At 38.6% G+C, this 22,233-nt stretch overlaps 1 protein-coding gene across 1 annotated transcript in view; it reads right to left on the bottom strand.

Moving 5' to 3' along the window:
- Nucleotides 1–6,041: 6,041 nt before the first annotated feature.
- DR1 (down-regulator of transcription 1, TBP-binding (negative cofactor 2)) overlaps nucleotides 6,042–22,233 on the bottom strand; it is a 29,588-nt gene continuing 13,396 nt past the window's right edge. Inside the window, exons 2-3 of the mRNA XM_006830953.1 lie at nucleotides 14,830–14,993; nucleotides 6,042–6,706 (exon numbers count right to left, since the gene is read on the bottom strand). Coding sequence (XP_006831016.1) covers nucleotides 6,560–6,706; nucleotides 14,830–14,993 — 311 coding nt within the window. The 3' untranslated portion in view covers nucleotides 6,042–6,559. The remainder of the gene's footprint in view (nucleotides 6,707–14,829; nucleotides 14,994–22,233) is intronic.

Raw genomic sequence — 22,233 nt, forward strand, 5'->3', positions numbered from 1 at the left:
TGTGGGATGACCTCAAGAACATCATACATGAAGAAAGCAAAAAGTCATTAAGAAAACAAGAAGGAAAAGGTCAAAATGGATGTCAGAAGAGACACTAAAACTTGCTTTCAGTGTAGAGATGCTAAAGCAAATGGAAGAAATGAGGAGGTCCAAGAGCTGAACAGAAAATTTCCAAGATCAGCTTGAGAGGATAAAGCCAAATATTATAACCAAATGTGCAAAGATCTGGAATCAGAAAACCAAAAAGGAAGAATACACTCAGCATTTCTTAAGCTGGGGGAACTGAAGAAAAACTCAAGCCTCAACTTTCATTATTGAAAGATTCTCTGGGCAAATTCTTGAATGATGCAGAGAGCATCAAGAGAAGATGGAAGGCATACACAGAGTCACTGTACCAAAAGGAAATGGTTAATGTTCAACCGTTTCAAGAGGTACCATATGTTCAAGAGCCAATGATACTGAAGGAGAAAATCCAAGGTGCATTGAAGGAATTGGCAAAGAACAAGGCACCAGGAACTGATGGAATAAAAATTGAAATCTTACAAGAAAGTGAGGCGGCACAGGAGGCACTCACTCATCTGTGCCAAGAAATTTGGAAGACAACTATCTGGCTGACTGATTGGAAGAGATCCGTATTTATGCCCATTCCAAAGAGTGGTGATCCAACAGAATGCAGAAATCATCGGACAATCTCTTTGATATCCCATGCGAGTAAAGTTTTACTAAAGGTAATACAGAAACGGCTACAATCATACATTGACAGAGAACTTCCAGAGGCTCAAGCCGGATTTAGAGAGGCCATGGAATGAGGGATATCATTGCTGATGTCCAAAGGATCTTGGCTGAAAGCAGAGAATATCAAAAAGATGTTTACATGTGCTTTATTGACTACACAAAGGCTTTCAATTCTGTTGATTATGACAAGCTACGCACAACATTATGAAATATGATTATTCCAGAACACTAAATTGTGCTCATGTGGAATCTGTATCTGAACCAAGAGGCAGTTGTTCGAACAGAACATGGGAAGGAACATTGAATGGTTTAAAATTACGAAAGGTGTGTGACAAGGTTGTATTCTTTCACCATACTTATTCAACCTGTATGCTGAGCAAATAATCCGGGAAGCTGGGTTCTATGAAGAAAAACATGGCATCAGGATTGGAGGAAGCCTCATTAACAACCTGCGATATGCAGATGATACAACCTTGCTTGCTGATGAAGATCCAAGAGAATAGCCTTCAGTATGGATTACATTTCAATGTAAAGAAAATAAAAATCCTCACCACTGGACCAGTATACAACATTATTATCAACGGAGAAAAGACTGAAGTTGTCAAGGACTTCATTCTTTTTGGATCAAATATCAACACTCACGGAAGCAGCAGTCAAGAAATCAAACGACATATTTCATTAGGCAAATCTACTGCACAAGACCTTTTTAAAGTGTTGAAGAGCAAAGATGTCAGTTTAAGGACTAAGGTGCACCTGACTCAAGGCATGGTGTTTTCAATAACCTCATATGCATGCGGAAATTGGACAGTGAATAAGGAAGATGGTAGAAGAATTGATGCTTTTGAGTTATGGTGTTGGAGGAGAGAATTGAAGGTTCCATGGGCTGCCAAAAGACCAATTAAATCCGTTTTTAAGACGTGCAGCCAGAGTGCTCACTGGAGGCCAAGATGGCCAAACTTCGTCTCTCCTATCTCAGACATATTGTCAGAAGAGACCAGTCGCTGGAGAAGGATACCATGTTTGGTAAGGTGAAGGGTCAGAGAAAAAGAGGAAGACCCCCAGCAAGATGGATTGGCCAAGTGGCAGCATCGATGGACTCAAGCATGCCAAAACTAGTGAGGTTGGTCCAGGATTGGGCAGTGTTTCGTTCTGCTGTGCGTTAGATCGCTATAGGTTGTTATCGACTTGACGGCACCTAACAACGAATCCTCGGAAACCTTGTACAGGTTCGCTGAGTCAGAATAGACTCCACGGCAGATAACAACAACAAATATATTGTCTTCCTTAACTACCCTTTGACATTTTTTGTTCACCTCTTTTACTTCACTACTTCCAGTCACTTTAACTTCTCTATATTCAAGAACAAGATTCAGAGTTTTCTGAATATCATTTGGTCTGTTTCTTTCCTGTCTTTTTAATGACTTTCTGCTTTCTTCATGTCTGATGTTCTTGATGTCATCCCACAATTATTCTGGTTTTCAGTCATTAGTGTCTAATGCATCAAATATATTATTATTAAGATGATCTCTAAATTTAGGTGGGATGTGTAGTTGCATGCTGTCCAGTGGGTTCCGACTCATAGCAACCTTGCAGTAAGGTTTCTGGAGTCCTGGTGTGCTGTAGAATAAGCTCTGGACTGCTAACCCAAAAGTTGGTGGTTCAGACCCACCAGCCACTCCTTGGAAACCCTATACAGGGTTGCTAAGAGTCAGAACCAACTCAATGGCATTTAATATCAACATAGGGGTTTCTAAGAGCTGCTGGTGGATTTGCACTGTCAACCTTGTCACATCAGAGCTCTCAAGTGGGATATATTGAAGGTCATATTTTGCCTCTCATGGATTTAGTTTTATTCAACTTCTGCCTGAACTTTCATATATGCAATTGGTGGTCTGTACGCAAAGATGTCAGCTTGAGGACTAAGGTGTGCCTGACCCAAGCTATGGTATTTTCAATAACCTCATATGCATGTGAAAGCTGGACAGTGAGTAAGGAAGACCGTAGAAGAATTGATGCTTTTGAGTTATGGTGTTGGAGGAGAATATTGAAAGTGCCATGGGCTGCCAAAAGAACCAGCAGATCTGTGTTGGAAGAAGTGCAGCCAGAGTGTTCCTTGGAGGCCAAGATGGCCAAGCTTTGTTTCTCATACTTTGGACATGTCAGGAGGGACCAGTTGCTGGAGAAGGATGTCATGTTTGGTAAGGTAGAGGGTCAGAGAAAAAGAGGAAGTTCCCCAATGAGATGGATTGGCCAAGTGGCAGCATCAATGGGCTCAAGTGTGGCAACAGGTTGGCGCAGGATCAGGCAGTGGTTCGTTCTGCTGTGAATAAGGTCGCTATGAGTCGGTACTGACTTGATGGCACCTAACAACAACAACAATCACAGTCGAGCCCTGGTCTTGCTTTGGCTGATGATATTGAACTTCTCCATAATCTTTTCTCATAGATGTAGTCAATTTGATTTCTGTATATTCCATCAAGTTAGGGCCACACATATAGTCACCTTTTATGTTGTTGAAAAAAGTATTTAAAATGATTAAGTCATTGATCTTGCAAAAATTTTATCAAGCAATCTCCAACATAATTTCCATCTCCAAAGCCATATTTTCCAACTACTGATCCTTCCTGTTTCCAATTTTCACAAGCTAATCATTCTAATTATTGAAGCATCTTGATTATATGTCTGATCAATTTCAGACTAAAGAAGTTGGTAGAATGATTCAATTTAATCATTTTTGGACTTCATGATTGGTGTGTAAATTTGAATACAAGTGGTATTAACTGGTCTTCCTTATAGGAATATGGAATATTATCCTATCACAGACTGCAATGCAATTCATGAGAGATGAAATGCTCTTTATGGTGCTGTGACATCATTCCTTTTGAATTTGTCATTCCTGGCAGAGTACACCAAAACTGTCTTACTTAAAATGGCCCATACCTGTCTCACTAATGCCATTTCACTGTTGATGACTTCTAATTTTCCCAGATTCATATTTTGTACATTCTATTCTCCAATTAATAATGGATGTTTGCAACTGTTTCTTCTCATCTTGGGTTGTGTCCCATCAGCAAATGAATGTTCCCAAAGCTTTGCTCCATTCACATCATTATACTTAACTCTACTTTGAGGGGAGTCCTGGTATGGTACTGTGGGTTAATGCACTAGACTGGAGAGCTGGTCAGCAGTTCAAGCTCACAAGCCACCCCTCAGAAACCCTATCCAGGGTCAATAAGGGTCGGAACTGACTAGACAGCACTTAACAACAACAATAACTACTATGAGAAGGCAGGTTTTCCCCAATCATATATTGAATGCCTTTCAACCTGAGGGTCTCATGTTTAGGCAGGCAGTATATCAGACAATGTTCCACTGAAATCCACAAGGTTTTCAGTAGCTAATCCTTCAAGAAGCAGCCTGCCTCTCCTTCCTATTCAGACTGGAGCTCCATTGAAACCTGCTCACCATGGATGACCCTACACATTATTTAAAATATGGGTGGCATATTTTAAACACAAAACACAAACCACTACAGTATGACAAACTGGCAAATGAGTTTTGGATCCTGTATTCTAAAAAAAGCAAACAAGTAAAAACACATTTTCTAAAATAGCAGTTAACAAAGAGAAAAGGGGTAGTACATGCCAAATGACCAAGATGCCTTTGGGCCTAAGAGTCTTGAAACCAATTAAACGGCGTTCAGTGAAACCTGTTAAGAGACAGAACTCCATAGGACTGCCTTGTTTTTCTGGGTCTCATTAGTTTTCCATCTTTGCCAGGGTGTACTTTTCTATCACTCATTCTAATGGAAAACACTGGAGTTCTTTGACAGGTTTTTGTTTGTACACAGGTTCTGGCTTTCTATGGGTTTACTCTAATAGAAACCTCCTCCCTTGAAGCCAGATATCTCATTAAACATAAAACAATTTATAAAACACATCAGAATTTTATTGCTTGAAGAATACAGCATATGAAAATCACAAGAATGTCAAAATGAAAAGTCACTAGGTTTCAAAACATATAATACATTATCAGATGCAGGAAAATATTAATTAACCTGAACTCTGCATCAGAAAAAAAAAGTGTGGAAAAATATCTAAGTTGTTTACTTAAGAAACATATTCTTAAAATAGAAAGTGTAAGAATGTTACAGTACAAATTAGAAAAGCCAACACTTTATTATTTCTCTAGATCAGACTACCTTTGGTACTTACACCTTTAAAAAACCATTTCTTCCAGCCTGTTTAACATACTTGAGAAATACAATATCCATGAAGTAATAACTTCAAATTAAACATTCAGCAAAACTAACCTTTTTGTTGCATGGGGAAGCATATGTGACAAATGTCTGACAATATTTCACTTTTTTCTAAAACTGCAAATGTGAATCATTAAGAAATCTAATACTTGTAAACTTTATGTATTTAGCTTTCCAATTAAAATTGGAATCCTGGCAGTCAAAGTCTATTTTGGGGGCTTAGGGAGTATAGAAATTTAAAGGTTTGGCAAAGGACCATAGGCTACTTCATACCATAAGTGACTTTTCCTTTCTGTTTCCAAAATATAGGAAATATGCCATATTTTTCAACATGCTGGATTCCTACAACAATCACTACCATACTTTTATTACTGAAGCCACATTAAAGCTTCTTCCCTTTAACTAGTAGGTTAAAATGAACTATGTGTGTTTCATATAGTGCTGATAAGTTAGGTCACATTTTCTTAAACAAAGCCAATCTTTTTCTTTTTTAATTTTTAAAGCTTTCAGTCAATTATGATGAAAGAGACTGTGGTGTCATTTCAAAAGGTAGCATTGGACTCTTTAAATCATCTAGTCAAGAAAATATAAAAAGTAATGCTAAAAACAAAGAGTAAGTAAACTATAAAGTACAAGTTAAATAATAATAATAAAAAAAAGTATACTCATTAACTTTCCTTTCTTCCCCTCAGCAAAGGTTTGAATATTTACGAACTTTAGTTTAAACCAACGGAACTCCAGCAGTTGCTTCACAAGTTCCATCTATATATTTGAATAATATGAACATGGATGGACTAAGCAAGTAATACTATTAACAATTATGAATTGGAGTGAAATAAGAATCATAACAATCCTCAAAAATGGGGCAATCTCTGAAATGTAATAGTGTAGCTCAAGATGAATTATGTCATAATAAAACTGTATGTTTTACTAATATGAAAAAACAAAATAAAAACAAACCCCACCAAATTTGTACAACTTCTACTGAAACTACTCCTTCTTAGTTTTTTAATGTCTTGAGATTTTTTTTTTAAACAAGTATATTTACCTGAGCATATACATTATTGCCTGTATATATACTCGCTTTAAAAGACAAAAGATTCAGATACTACAGAACTGCAGTTTTTTCACTAACCTGATCCAATGTCTACTGTATCATATGCCCCCCAAAATAATTTAAAATTCCCAATTTTTACTTTAGTTAAAAGGGCAGAGGAAATGCAAATGTAGATGTAGAGATTCTGTATAAATTTTACTGTATTTTTATAAACTTTAAGTTTTCTGTAACACTGTTTATTGATCAAATAAGGATTCACTATCTAAAATTTCATAAACACCATTAAAAATTCAAAATTGATATTATACTGAACCTTAAATTTTCAATAGTTCAAAGAGAGTTTTTACATGTATAGCACACAACAGAGAAAACTTAACAGCAGACATCCCAAGGATAACAATGGCAAGTCCACCAAGATGCATACAAAATTACAGATAAGCATTTCTTTCACTGTTTTGTTGTGGAGGAAAAAACATTTATGGAGGAAATAGAAACTCAGCTGGTGAATTTCAGATATCATCATCATCTTCTTCATCCTGAGAAGATCCTGCTTGATTGGATGCACTGGCTGAGGCAGCAGCAAGCTGGGCTTGTTGAGCAGCCTGCTGCATTTGGAGCCATTCCTGCTGGGCCAATTCTGCTTGTTGCTGTCTAGCCTAAACAACAAAACAACAAAAAGCCAAGTGATAATAAATTTTTAAAAAACACACACAATATATACATTCTGGTGAAATATGTGTTGTTTTTAAGTGTTCTAGAGTTGGTTCCAACTCATAGAAACCCTGTATAAGGTTTCTAAGGCGCGGCTAGTAAGTTTGAATGCCAACCTTGCAGTTCAAACCAATCTTGGGAATTCAGTGCTTATCCTACAGCGCCACAACAGAGCTTCCTGATTGAACATACATTAAGTCAGTTATAGATTCAGTCATTATTCAACTTGGATATTTTCATACTACTATATAATTACCATGGAGTCCTGGTGTGGCACTGTTGAATAATGCACTGGACCGCAAGATTAGTTTCAACAGCAAGGTTGGTGATTCAAACTAACCAGTTGCTTGGAAACAGGGTCACTATGAATCAGAACTGACTTGATGACATTTAACAATAACAACAATATAAGTACTATGGAGTCCTGGTGTGGTGCTGTAGGATAAGCACTGGACAACAAGGTTGTTTTGAACCGCAAGGTTGCCAGTTCAAACTCACTGTTTCTCAGAAAACTCATATAGCTAGGATGAGGAAAATCAAGCCAGTGGGTTGTGTATGACTTTCAAAATCATTTGGTCTGGCCCTGCCAAGGCAACGGCAGTTCCTGTCATCAGATTCTAGCAGACGAATTTTTAAGCTGAAATGGCCCTTTGCAGGAAAAGCTTCCCTAGCCCTGTTATACAGGGTCACTATTGAGTCGGAGGCAGAAAAAAGTACATAGTGCTTACGAATCAGGCTGCTAACCTAAAGTTCAGCAGTTTGAAACTGCCAGCTCGTCCATGGGATAAAGATGAGGCTTTCTGCTCCCATAAAGATTTGCAGCCTTGGAAACCCTGTGAAGGATCACTATGAGTCAGAACCAACTCCACGGTACTTAACAACAACAACCCCTGCTATACAGGGTCACTATGAGTCAGCATCGACTAGATGGCACTTAACAATAACAGCAGCAATATAATTGCTATACATCTGGAGAGCTTAAACTCTATGAAAAATGTAGTGAAAGACTCATCTCCTGTCTGTCGCACAGGTCTAATGAGAATTTCTCAAATTTGGTTCTTTTATAGAGGGTCTCGTTTTACGCCTTTGGTTCAACTGAAAAAGGCAAGAGAAAAATCATAGTATTTTTGTCTTTTATTCCTTTCCCTGTATGAAAGGACTTCAAAAAACTTCATGGAAAAATGTCATTATCTTTTCATTCTATTTTTCCAAGAATTTTTAAAGCCCCCTCATATTTCTCTCTTCCTTTCTTTTCATTTATTTGAGTCTTCTGTCTCCTCAACTTACAGTTTTAATATATACATTTTCAACATAAAATTATTTCTGTGGCATAAAAGTTCTCTTAGAGGTGAAGTATTATAAATGAAAACAATAGCTACTTTAATATTTCTTTCGTATTCTTATCACAACTTCCCATCTTATATAGTGATATCTTTCTCTGCACACACACACACGCTTCTGATACACACTAGTGAAAATATCTTTAATAACGTCTGAATTTCAATAAATGCAGTAATTAAAATCTACTAACTTGACATATACATTTAATACATTAAAAACCACTTGATTTTAGAAGCCACGATACATTATTCATTATTTACACGGTATAACAGCTAAGGTATCTTCTCAATTTGATTTCACCCATTAGCTGAAAAAAAAAAAAAAAAAAACACCAAAAAGGGGGGAAATGAACTTGTTCTTAATGAGATTTTTCAACTTTCCATAATATAATACTGTTTCTTCCTCTCTTTAATTTTCTCAGAATTGTTCTTAACCCCTGCTTAATACCCTTGTTTATACATGGCTAATTCACAGCCATCCTTTAAAACTCATGCCAAGAAATTTTTCTTCACCTTTTCAAGTCACATTTGGTGAACTACATCACATGCCTACTCTCTTTGCAGTTTCATCTTGTCTTAGAAGTATCTTAGTATCTTTTCTCCACCAGATTTAAGAAGAGACTGCTTTAATATTTCATATTCACTGTTGTATTCCTAACACATAGGCCCTCAGTATCACTTGAGTGAGTATTCTGTGGGTAAAATGATGATTGGCATAATTTGTAACTTGTGCATTCCTCACTGCTAAAAATAATCTGCCAGAGGATGTTTGTACTTGGGTATTGACCTCTTTTGCAAACATATTCAAGAATGTGGTAGAGCATGTTGTTATATACCGGTGAGTTGGTTCCAACTCATAACGATCCTATGTACAACAGAATATAGCACTGCTAGATTCTGTGTCATCCTCAGAATTGCTTTTACTTTTGAGACCATTGATGCTGTCACTGTGTCAATCCATCTTGTTGGAGGTCTTCCTCTTTTTCACTGACCCTCCACTTTCCCAAGCATGGTATCTTTCTCTAGGGACTGGTCCTTGTATATCATGCCTGAAGTATGATATACAAAGTCTGGCCATCCTGGCTTCCAGTGACCACTCTGGCTGTACTTCTCCCAACACAGATTGGTTTGTTCTTTTGGCAGTCCTTGATAGTTTTAATATTCTCCTCCAACACCATAATTCAAATGCATCAATTCTTCTATAGTCTTCATTATTCACTGTCCAACTTTTACATGCATATGAGGCAACTGAAAATACCATGGTTTGGGTCAGACACACCTTAGTCCACAAACTAACATCTTTGCTCTTGAACACTTTAAAAAGGTTTTGTGCAGTAGATGTATCTAATGTAATACATCGTTTACTTTCTTGACTGCTGATTCCATGAGTGTTGATAGTGGATCCAACCGAAATGAAGTCTTCGACAACTTCAATCTGTTCTCCATTTATCATGGTGTTATTTATTGGTCCAGTTGTGAGGATTTTTGTGTTCTTCGCATTAAAGTGTAATGCATACTGAAAGCTGTGGTTGCTGATCTTCATCAGTAAGTATTTTAAGTACTCTTCACTTCCAGAATGCAAGGTTGTATCATCTGCGTATCACAGGTTGTTAATGATGCCACATACTTCTTCACATAATCCAACATCTCAAATAATTTGCTCAGCATACAGATTAAATAAGTATGATGAAAGGATACAACCTTGATGTATACCTTTCCTGATTTAAAACCATTCAGTATCCCCTTGTTCTGTTTGAATGACTGCCTCTAGGTTTATGTTCAGGTTCCTCATGAGCACAATTAACTGTTCTGAAATAGCCATCCTTTGCAATGTTATCCACAGCTTGTTATAATTCACACAGTTGAAAGCCTTTGTATAGTCAATAAAGCACAAGTAAACATCTTTGTAGTATTCTCTGCTTTCAGCCAATATCCATCTGACGTCATCATGTTGTTGTTGACGTCAGCATACAGGGGTAAAATTATGAAAACTTTTTAAACATTACCAAATAAATACCTTGAGGGAATGAGTTTCTGGGCCTGGGAACTCAGAACCATAGTCTCGGGAGACACCATGGTCAATTACCATAACATAATCCATAAAGACAGTGGTCTACATCCTACTTTGGTGAATATCAACTGGGATCTTAAAAGTTTATGAGTAGCCATCTAAAGTGCAACTTTTTTTCTCTCCCTGTGTGTAGGGAAAATAGAATGACGAAAATTAAAGAGGCTTGAAATCAATTAGTCCAATGGATTAATGAACCACGTGAACATCAGTCTCCAAGACCCTAAGGCCAGAAGAACAAGATGGTGCTTGGCTATCACTACCAACTGCTCTGAAAAGATTTATATCATGTGGTCATAGATAAAGTAGGGTACAATGTGAAACAAAACTCAAAATTATATATAAAAAAAACACTCAGCTTACTGGTAAAAACAGACTAGAGGGTAAAAAAAGACTAGAGGAACCCAAGATTATGTATGGCCCTTGGTCACCCTTCAGGTCTGTAACTGAACTCACCTTTGTGGCTCTATTTTCAGCCAAGTAGTAGAAGGGTATATAATGGGGGCAACAACACTGATGCATGTCAACCATTCAAGATCAAAAGGGCAGCATTTACCTAAGGCCAAAAGTCAGAAGGATTGGGAAAGAAGGTGGAATGGAAACAAGAATGACAGGGAGGAAGCAGGATAGCTGATGATACCTTGAGGGGAGTACAATCAGTGACACAAAATGAAGCATATGATTTGTTGAATGTAAAGCTGACATGACAATCTGCTCTGTAAACCTTTACTGAATTCACAAGTTACATAAAAATATCTGTAATTAAGAGGAGGTGGAATCAACTCAACAGCAACAGGTTAAATGACCCATTGGTAATTTTCAACTTTGCTCTTGATATATTACTGGGTTTTCTTTCCAAATAGTTACTGCTAGCAGTGAAAGCTTCAAATGAGAATATCATTTTGTTAGTATTTAAAATCAAGTCTGAAAAATGAAATGAAAATGATAAAAAGATGGTATATTTACTTAGTTCCTTCCATACTCAGGACTTTAGAAAAGAAGTACTAGGCAGCTGCGATAACTTTACCTCTCTGGTCTGTTAGCCTTCCTCACAAGAGAAAAGAAATACTATGGGATCTTTGTCCATAAGATTGAAGGGCGATAAAAGGGGAAGACCAAATGACTGGGGCAGAGAAGTAAACACAGATTTGGCAAGCAGTAAATTATTTAACATTATCTCTTGTCTCTGGCAAGAATAAAGCACGCTACATTTAAAAGCTTCAAAATAAAATTTAAAAGACAAAATGGTGGCTATAATGGTTTGAAGGGGTAAAAGAGGGGAATAGTGTTAAGATGCTTGGCTGTCTTTGAATCTTGGTTTCCCTTGCATACCACTGTAAAGAAAGATGAAGTGGTCTGCTCCTGTAAAGATTTACAGTCTCGGAAACCCTGTACAGGGTCGCTATGGGTTAGAACCGACTCGACGGCACTTAACAACAACAACAACCATTGTAAAATAGATACTTGAGGTAGGGAGAAAGGAATAGTCAGAATCATCACTACTGAAAGCTTGTAAGCCCTTCTTCAGCCTATAACTGATTGGAATACCTTAAAGGGGGCTAGAAGTTGCCCAGTGAAAGAGGCTTCCTATGGAACCTTTACATTACACAAGACCATAGGTGAAATCAGGATCCCCATCCAGAACCGGCTGAGGTAGGGAATTTCCACTGGAAAGGACAAGTAGAGCAGCCTGGAGCAGCTAGAAGAACAGAAGATACTTTGTGAAAGAATGACCGGTAGGAAAAATCCGAAACAATAACAGCAGTCTAACTGATTACTATAAGAACAAGTAAGCTGTTCGCCCGGGAGCCATCAAGGCAAGTGGTCAGGACCCCTCAGAGCAAACCCCCTTCCAAGACTGAGACTCGGGGGTAATACATGAGCAGGCATGTGGTCTGGCTGGTGACCACAATGGTCACTGATAAGGGAAGAAGGGGAAAAAACAACAATGAAGGTGCAAGCTAAGCCCGACCACATTCAATAGACCCCCGTGAACCTGGGTGGAGACCTAGTTGGCCAACAGTACAGCAAGACCTAGGGACTCCTGGGGCCAGAATCAGTGACATGACCACAGAGGACTAGAGTGGAGAGCAAAGTGTCCAGCTGATATGAAGTGAGGGGAGATGCATAAGAACACCCATGCTTGCAGACAGTACCCACTTGACCTGGCTTCGATGGCTGGACGATCAGAATTTGACTAGAAGAAAGAAGAGGGGGAAAAAGGAGAAAAAAAAAAAGAGTAACCTGCTACAATTTGATGAATTTTACCTATACTTATGGATGTAGTAGCTCAAAAAAGGGAACAAATCTTTACAGCAAGGATCATTCCCACCCATTCGGTACACAAGGTTGACAGGGATGGGCAACATAGACATTGGCTACCCAAAATGTAGGGACCTTTAAAGGCAAGAAGTGACTGGCTTACAAGCTTTCAAGAGGGAGTCTAGTTCCAGATGGGGCGGGGGAAGGCAAAATCACCACTGAATCTGTTAGGACCAGGCTGGCGAAAGGAAATGGGGATAAGACACTTGTGGTACCATAGTGAATAACTGCCATCAGGACTGACTGTGAGGCTAGGAAATATAGAAGTATATGTTTTTTGACAAAAGGAGGAGAGTGACTGATTTTGCAGCCCAGGAACGGAGGTCCCTGGGACCATCAAGTAAGATGAACAGAGAGCGGGATCTTACCCAGAGAGACAGTGATGCCAAGGATGAAGACAGAGACGATGACATGGACAGATGGAGCGGCTGGGGACACTGGACTCAGAGAGGGAAAAGGGCTGTGTGCTGGCAGCCAGGGTGGGGGTGGGCCTGTGTGGCGTACCCTTTGGGTTATTTGATGATGCATGGAGGGAACTGTAATCATTGCAATGAAACAAAATACGATAGGATGAGTGTAAAGCTGATATTCTCCCATGTAAACCTTACAATAAAAACTTTAAAAAAAAGGTGGCTATAGCATCACCACAGTATTTAAAAGAGCACATATTTTGGAGTCAAAATGCCTGAATTTGATTTTAGGCTCCAACACTTTTTACTTGTATGAACTTACCTGTTTTATTTGCTTAAGCCAATTTCTCCTAGTTGACTAAGTTCCATTATGAAGGAACCTTGTCTCTAGTTGACTACTATAAGCCTAACATCTACCACAAAAGCCTGGTAAAAAGTGAAGACTTCAGTAAACATGTGTAGAACTCTAGGAATGATCTCATGCAAGTTTCTCTACCTCTGAGTCTGTTTATTAATATGTAAAATGGGTATAGTAAAACTTGTATTATTTCAGTAAAGTCCTACAAAGTATATAAATATCTAGCAAAGTACCTTCTTTCTTTCATTATATAATGAATTCAGCTCTACTTAAGTGACTCACAATAGTACAGAATCAGTAGCCATTAAGGTATTTTTTAAGTCACGATTTCTCAGGTATATATACATATATATATAATATTATTTGAGCATGTTCATGCCTATCTTAAATACTTTTCCTCATTAGTATCTATCTCCTATGTTGTACGCAAACTGCTTGGTCATGTGCTTTATTACACATGGTAAGAACTCAATGTTAGTAAACTGTAGGGACACAAACGGAAAGCTCCAAAATGGCCATGCCAAGGTCAACTCAAACCATATCTCCTGTCCCTTCCCCCTGGCTCCAGCTACTTAGGAAGGAGCACACAGCTCCCTCCTCCAGTTATGCACACTAAAACTTGTTCTCTTGCTTTAGATATACATATGCTAGAAGTCCAGCTATGTAGATCAAAACTCTAGTAAAGGGGCAGGCAGTCCCTGTGATTTTCCTACCTCTTCTAGTTCTGCTCACAACCCTTAATTGCCCTTACATGTGTGAAGCGTGTGCGGAAAAACTTCACTGCCCAACTGGCAGTCACTGGAGACAGCTGTTCCCTTGTCAATATACCATCTCTTTCATTTTCTTTTCTGTAGTAAACTAATAATGTCTCTCAGATTTGATCCTGGTCGAAGAGACAGCTAAAGTGATCTTTCCCAGTTCTAATGGTTACTATAGTACTTGCTGACAAATCTCACCTCTTCTATTCACTCAAAACTGCCTTACAGTTTCAAACAAGAGGCCAGAACTTAGTGGAGAAAAGCATTCTTTGCCACCTCCTCACCATCTTTTTTTTTTTTAAGTAGAGGTCTATTAGTATTTCATGCTAACCCTTCATAGACTGGGCATTAAAACTTCAGCAAATAAGAAAGAATACAGATTCTCCTTTTCTTTGCTCCATGAGCCCTTTAAATCTTTTTAGGATTACAGTTTTGTAAAGGTACACTGAAAACCTAATTTAATTACATTTTTCTTGTATATCATTCATCACAGCATTTTCTCACCAGTCCATCATTTAATTTTATGAATGTTTCATTTTTAAATTATCATTCTGCCTGAAAAGACATTAAAGTAAAATCTAAGCAGTTAATTTGGAGTTGCTTTTTTTCAGAAAATAGGTTAACTTTCACAAAAACCAGTCAGACTGACCAGATTTAAACATCAGACTCTATGATCAAACACTCAACTGCACAAAAAGAGAATTCTCTATGTACATATATGGATTTAGGAAATTATTTTAAAAACCACTATGATTTTCTGTTAGCAAACAGGACAGGATTCAGATTAAAAGAATTCAAAATACATTACTTACTTTTGCAAATAATTCCTGTTGCTGCCTCAATAACTCTTCTTCAGGAATGCCAAGGTTTTCCAAACGAGAATTGGCCTTTCTTCTTTTTAATGCTACTGTCTTGCATTCTTGTAAAACTTCTTTTACTTCACTGATATACGAGCCAAAGCCCAAACTTTCTAGTGCTGGGGGTAAATAAGAAAATATAAATAAGAGTGTGATAAAACAATGCTTCTCCCCCTATCTATGGAACATGATACAGTCCTGGTGTGGCGCTGCACAATAATGCAGTGAACCACAAGGTTGGTTTGAATCTCAAGGTTAGTGGTTGAAACTTACCAACCACTCCTTAGAAACCCTATACAGGGTTGCTATGAGTCAGAATTGACTCCATGATACTTAACAACAATAATATGGAACACGATGCTATTGATGCTTTTTTGGAGGGGTATTTTGCTACTTTGTAATATTTTACGTATTTTGGCCAGGATGGCCAAACTTCGTCTCTCATACTTCAGACATATTGTCAGGAGGGACCAGTCTCTGGAGAAGGATATCATGTTTGGTAGGGTGGAGGGTCAGAGAAAAAAAGGAAGGCCCCCCGTGAGATGGATTAACAAAGTGGCAGCATCAATGGGCTCACGCGTGGCAATGATAGTGAGGTTGGCCCAGGATTGGGCAGTGTTTCATTCTGCTGTGTACAGGGTCACTGTGAGTCAGTACCAATTCGATGGCACCTAACAACAACAACAACAACAACAACATGACTGCACTATAATCAATCATCTGGGTGGCCTAAGTCAAAAAGTTTAATCAATTTGCTTCAAGTTAGGTAGCAAATCAGTTACAGTTTAAAAGTATTTTAAGACAGCCCTCACTATTTTTATTTTAAAAAATATTTCCTGTAAGAAAGACAGAAAAAAAAAAAAAAAATCCAATGTAAGGACAAATCCACAGTAAGGAAACATTTTTTTCTATTTTTCCTATACCACTCATGGTAAGTCAAACATCATTATGCCAGGCACTTCCCCAATACAAAAAGGGCAAATATTTGGAATACACTTGCACAATATCTATTTTGTGCCATCTAGTTTGGAAAAAGTTAGCTGATGGAACATGCTTTACCAAGTTTCAAATGGGATGAAAGAATAAATAAGCTTTCCTTTTTTCAACATATCTACAGGAAACTATTTTTATCAAAGACACTCAAACTGCCATGTTTAGTCCACACTGGTGGAAATAGCTCATGAAATTCAGCATTTATAGTGAGCCAACAGGTCTGCCCTTGAAAATTAAACTTAACAAGAAGCACTATAAAAACATTTTCTTACCAGCAATGTAGCAGAAAAACTGGGATGAGGGAAAATTATAAGGTTAGAAAATTTTCTATTTTTTCACATTTAGAAAGAAAAATTTACAAGAAAAACCATGTATCTCTGAAATCTACAGACAAGGAATAAAGTATATTTTTATAGTTCATAGTATTTAAAATGACATTTTATAGCCTTCCATATGTTGACTAAGGTATGGCACCATAGGATAAGTACTGGAGTTCAAGGTTGGATTGAACTGCAAGGTCAGTGGTTCAAACTCACTAGCTGCTCCTTGGGAACCCTATACAGGATCGCTGTGGATCAGAATCACTTAACAACAACAACATATTATGACTAAGGAGCCCTGGTAGCATAGTGGATTAAGAGCTGGGCTGCTAAACCACAAGGTCAGCATTTCGAATCTACCAGTTGCTCCTGAAGAGAAAAATGACACTTTATGCACCCATAAAGATTTGTTGTTGTTGTTGTTAAGTGCCATTGAGTCGATTCCGACCCATAGCAACCCTGTATAGGGTTTCCTAGGAACTGCTGGTAAGCTTGAACCACCAACCTTGCAATTCAAACAGCTTTGCAGTCTGGCGCATTAACCCACAGCGCCACACCAGGACTCCCATAAAGATTTACAGCCTCACAAATCATATACAGGGTGGCTATGAGTCAGAACAGACTAGGTGGCATATAACTGTTGTTGTTGTTGTTAAGTGCCATCGAGTCGGTTCCGACCCATAGCGACCCTATACAGGGTTTCCGAGGCTGTAAATCTTTACGGGAGCAGAACGCCTCATCTTTCTCCCATGGAACAGCTGGTAGTTTCGAACTGTTGGCCTTGAGATTCGCAGCCCGATTCGTAACCACTACGCTACCAAAGCTCTTTGGCATATAACTATCACCACCATATATTGACTAACGCCACAAATACTTATTTATATTCTGAGCCAGTGGTAAAAAACAAAAACAAAAAAAACAAGTGAGCAGAAAACACATTAAATGAATTTAGCTTAGCTCATCTGGTCTTGCTTTTTCAACAATTATAACGAACCAGACTACTTAATCTCAGTAAAACCAAAATCAAATTCTCTGCTGTTGAGTGGGCTCTAAATCACAGCTACTGAATGTGACAGACTAGAACTTCCTCACATGGTTGTCAAGGCTGATAATCCTTATGGAAGCTGACTGCCACAACTTTCTCCCTCACTGGAGCTGATGGGTTCCAACCATCAGCCTCTGGTTGGCAGCCACTGTGCCACCAGGGCTCCTGACTTTAGTAAAGATGCCTTTAATTTTAACTTTAGGAATTTTGCTCTTCACAGAGAAAGTATCAAACAAATTCACATTCCCAAATTAAGTTGGAGCTTTTAAGACATTTTCAATAGTTGACAACTTTGATTATGTCAAATATTCAAGCCGTTTTCATAAACCGTTTAAAGAAATAATCTAACACCAAACATAACGTCGTACTGTTGTATATGACCTTGAGTTGATTCCAATTCATCATAATCCTACAAGAGAGCAGAACTGCCCCAGAGGGTTTCCCAGGATATAATCTTTACAGAAAGGAGTTCTGGTGGCACAGTAGTTAAGCACTTGGCTACTAACTGAGGTCAGTGGTTTGACTCCTCTAGCTGCTACACAAGGGAGAAAAATGTAGCAGTCTACTTCTGTCTAGCTTACACAGACTTGGAAACCCTATGGACCTATTCAACCCTGCCCTACAGGGTGACTATAAAACAGAAATCAACTCGCTGGCAATGGGTTATTTTGTTTGTTTAGCTTTTTTATTGTGAATTTAGTGACTGTTTACAGGGCCGATTATCAGTTTTACATTCAATAAATCATACTTTGTTTCACTGCAATGATAACAATCCCCTCTATGTACCATCAGTATTTACCTCTGTTACTACACACACACACACACACACACACACACACACACACACATGTGTGTGTGTATGTGTATTTTTATGTATACCTAAAAAACAGAAATTACATATTCATTTAAATGTCCAAAGGACACACTTTGCAAGTCAGCCTCCTGCCTGCCTTTCTCAGTCCATGGGTCTAGAGTCCTCAGCTGCTCTATCTATGTCATCACCTCAAGCACCTTAACATTATTTCCCTTCTTTTACCCATTCCAACTATGTCTGGATCCCTGTATAATAAAGCCCTGTTGTTCCAAGTTTGTGTATACACTATTTACCTCTAACAAATTTAGCCTATGCATAACCCCTAAGGCTAGCCCTATCTTCCTTCTTCACCTACCCCTCCCCCACCTTATATATTGCCCTTCTGTCCCCCAAGCTATCATGTGTCTACCCCCCCAACCTATGAATTACTGACCCTTCCCCCTCCCTCTACCCCTGGTAACCATCAAAGAATTTTTCTTTTAGAGTGGAAATCTTTTCTTAAGCTTTTACAATAATGGTCTTATGCAATATTTGTCCTTTGGTGACTAATTTCACTCAGCATAATGTCCTCAAGGTTCATCCATGCTATGAGGTGTTTTGCAGCTTCATCGTTATTCTTCAAGGTAGCACAGTATTCCATTGTGTGTGCGTCCCAAAGTTTATCCATTCTTCTACCACTAATGGATACTTTCTCCATCTTTTTGTTATTGTGGCAGTGGGGTTTTTAAATCTATATAGGAGCAGATTGTTAGTTCAAACTAATAACCTTTCGGTTAACAGCTGAGCACTTAATTATTGTGCCACCAAGGATCCTCATAGTACAATTACTTTCATTTTAATTAAGTAAACTTATCCTCCACCTCCAAATTTCAGCAAAGCATTATTCTGAGCTCTGTATATCAAATCCACTACAACATAATCCTTGGTGTCAAGAAACTTGGGATATATATAGTGGAAACATAAGTAAAGATTAGTCAGTCTGCATTTTTCACTTCAATTGACAGACTGATTTTGTTTTACCTTTTCAAAGATATAAACATAATAGTGTATTTCAATCATAATTGTTGAATAGCAAAAGATAACAACAGAATGGTTTACAGTTTTTTATTTTGGAGAAGTCCTGGTGTGGTGCTGTAGGACAAGCACTGGACTGCAAACCCACCAGTCATTCCTCGGAAATCCCACACAGTGTTGCTATGAGTCAGAATCAACTTGATGGCACTTAACAACCATAATTTAATTTCTTAGCCCTACTACAAGCTCCTCCAGGATCTAGCCCCACCTAACGTACCCAGCTTTAATTGTCATTAAATTTCTACATTCACCACCACCCATTATTTCCCAACAGACACCAGTGTTTACCACATTCATGTTAATAGCAATGCACTGAAGGGCCAGATCAAGCCCCATCTTCAATTAAACTTGCCTGATTCTCTCACACAGAAACGATCTCCCCCTTTTGAAATTAACTGTTGTTATTGTTAAGTGCCATCAGGTCAATTCCAATTTATAGTGAACTTATGCACAACAGAACAAAACAAGGCCTGGTCCTGTACCATTCTCACTGGTGTTGTTAGGTTTGGACCCATTATTGCTGCCACTATGTCAGTCCATCTAGTTGAGGATCTTTCTCTTTTTTACTGACCCTCCACTCTACTAAGCATGATGATGTCCTTCTCCAAGGACTGGTCCTTCCTGACAAAGTCCAAAGTAAGAGAGACGAAGTTATGCCATACTCACTTCCAAGAAACATTCTTGCTTTACTTCTTTCAAGACACTTGTTTGTTCTTCTCGCCATCTGTGATACTTTCAATGTCCTCTGCCAACACCATAATTCAAACGCATGTTTTCTTCTACAGTCTTCCTAATTCATTGCTAACGTTCACATGCATATGACCCATCCAAGCCATGATACTTTCAGTCTCCCCATACACACTTTAAAGTTGGACAATGAATATGGAAGATCGCAGAAGAATCGATGTATTTGAATTATGGTGTTGGTGAAAAATATTGAAAGTACCATGGACTGCCAGAAGAACAACATACCTGTGTTGGAAGAAGCACAGGCTAAATGCTCCTCCTTAGAAACAAAGTTGGTGAGACTTTGTCTCTCATTCTTTGTACATACTGTCAGTAGGGATCAGTCCTTGGAGAAGGACATCATTCTTGGTAAAGCTGAAGGACAGTGAAAAAGAGGAAGTTCCCTAATAGACTGACACAGCAACAGAGGGCCTATACACAACAATTGTGAGGACGGCCCAAGTCCAAGCAGTGTTCAGAAGGTGCTATGAGTTGGAACCAGCTTAACAGCATCCAGCAGCAACAACATAAAGTGACTGAAAATATCATGGCTTGGGTCAGGCCACCTTAATCCTCAAACTTACATCTTTGTTCCTGAACATTTTAAAGAGGTCCAAGCAAAATGAAGTCTTTGACAAGATCAATCTTTTCTCCACTTATCATGATATTAATTATTGGTCCAGTTTGAGGATTTTTGTTTTCTTTATGTTAAGGTGCAATCAAAACTGAAGGCTATTATAGTCTTGATCTTCATCAGTAAGGATTTTAATTTCCTCTTTGCTTCTAGCAAGCAAGGTTGTGTCATCTGCATATCACAGGTTGCTAAAGAGCTATTCTCTAATCCTGATACCACATTCTTTTTCATATAATCCATCTTCTTGGATTATTTGCTCAGTAAGTATGGTGAAAAAGGAGCTCTGGTAGCGTAGTGGTTACAAGTCAAATCTCACGGTCAGCAGTTCAAAACTACCAGTGGTTCCCAGCTAAAAGATGAGGCCTTCTGCTCCTTTGAAGATTTATAGCCTCAGAAACCCTATACAGGGTCACTATGATTGGAAGTGACTTCACAACACATAACTACCACCATCACCAAGTATGGTGAAAAGCTACAATCCTGACACATCTATTCCTGATTTTAAATCATTCGGTATCCCCTTGTTTTGTTCAAATGGTTGCCTCTTGGTCTATGTTCAGGTTCCTCATGAACACAATTACGTGCTCTGGAATTCCCATTCTTCGCAATGTTATCCACAACTTGTTGAGATCCACACAGCTGAATGCTTTTGCTTAGTCAATAACACTAATCTTTCTGGTATCCTCTGCTTTCAGTCAAGATCCAACTGACACCAACAATGATACCCTTTGTGCCATGACAGCTTCTGAATCTTGCTGAAATTCTGACCATTCCCAGTTGATGTTTTGTTGCAACCATTTTTTAATGCTCTTCAGCAAAATTTTACTTGCATGTGATGTTAATGACATTGTTTTATGATTTCTGAATTCCATTGGGTCACCTTTCTTTGGAATGGGCACAAATATGGATCTCTTCCAATCGATTGGCCAGACAGCTATCTTCCAAATTTCTTGGCATAGATGAGTGAATGCCTCAAGCATTGCATCTGTTTGTTGAAACCTTCCATTTGTATTCCATCAATTCCTGGAGGCTTGCTTTTTGCCAATGACTTCACTGCAGCTTGAACTTCTTCCTTCAGACACATCAGTTCTTGATCACATACTACCTCTTGAAATGATAGAACACAAACCAATTGTTTTTAGTACAGTGGTCCAGAATTTGCAACTTAGTTATCAGAGTATTTGTATAACCTAGGTTATTAAAGTGGTTCGAAACTACCAGCTGCTCCGCGGGAGAAAGACCAGGCTTTCTACTCCCGTAAAGATTTACACCCTCGGAAACCCTGTACGGGGTCGCTATGGGTCGAAACCGACTCGACGGCACTTAACAACAACAACAACAACAACAATTAATTTAATATTAGATAATGCACTGGACCGCAAGGTCGGCAGTTCAAACTCACCAGCCACTCCACGGAAACACTCCACAGGGTAGCTACTTCCAGAGGCAGTTAAATATGGTGGTTAAGCATGCAGGCCCCAGAGCCAAGTTGCCATGAACTGATTACCAGCTCTGCTTCGCATTAGCTGTGTGATTCTAGGTTAAATAACAAAAATAACAACAGCACCTACATGCGTTGAATTGGGCTGCTGGGAAGAATAAATCAATTAACATAAACAGCTTAAAACATGGCCTGGTCCACAAAGGTATAAAGTAAGAAGTTGTTGTGGTTGTTAGGTGTCATAAAGTAGGTTCCAACTCATAGCAACCTGGTATAGGGTGTCCGAGGCTGTGTATCTTTACGGGAACAAGC

This window comes from Chrysochloris asiatica, unplaced genomic scaffold (genome assembly GCF_000296735.1).
Source record: "Chrysochloris asiatica unplaced genomic scaffold, ChrAsi1.0 scaffold00002, whole genome shotgun sequence".
Classification (NCBI taxonomy): Eukaryota; Metazoa; Chordata; class Mammalia; order Afrosoricida; family Chrysochloridae; genus Chrysochloris; species Chrysochloris asiatica.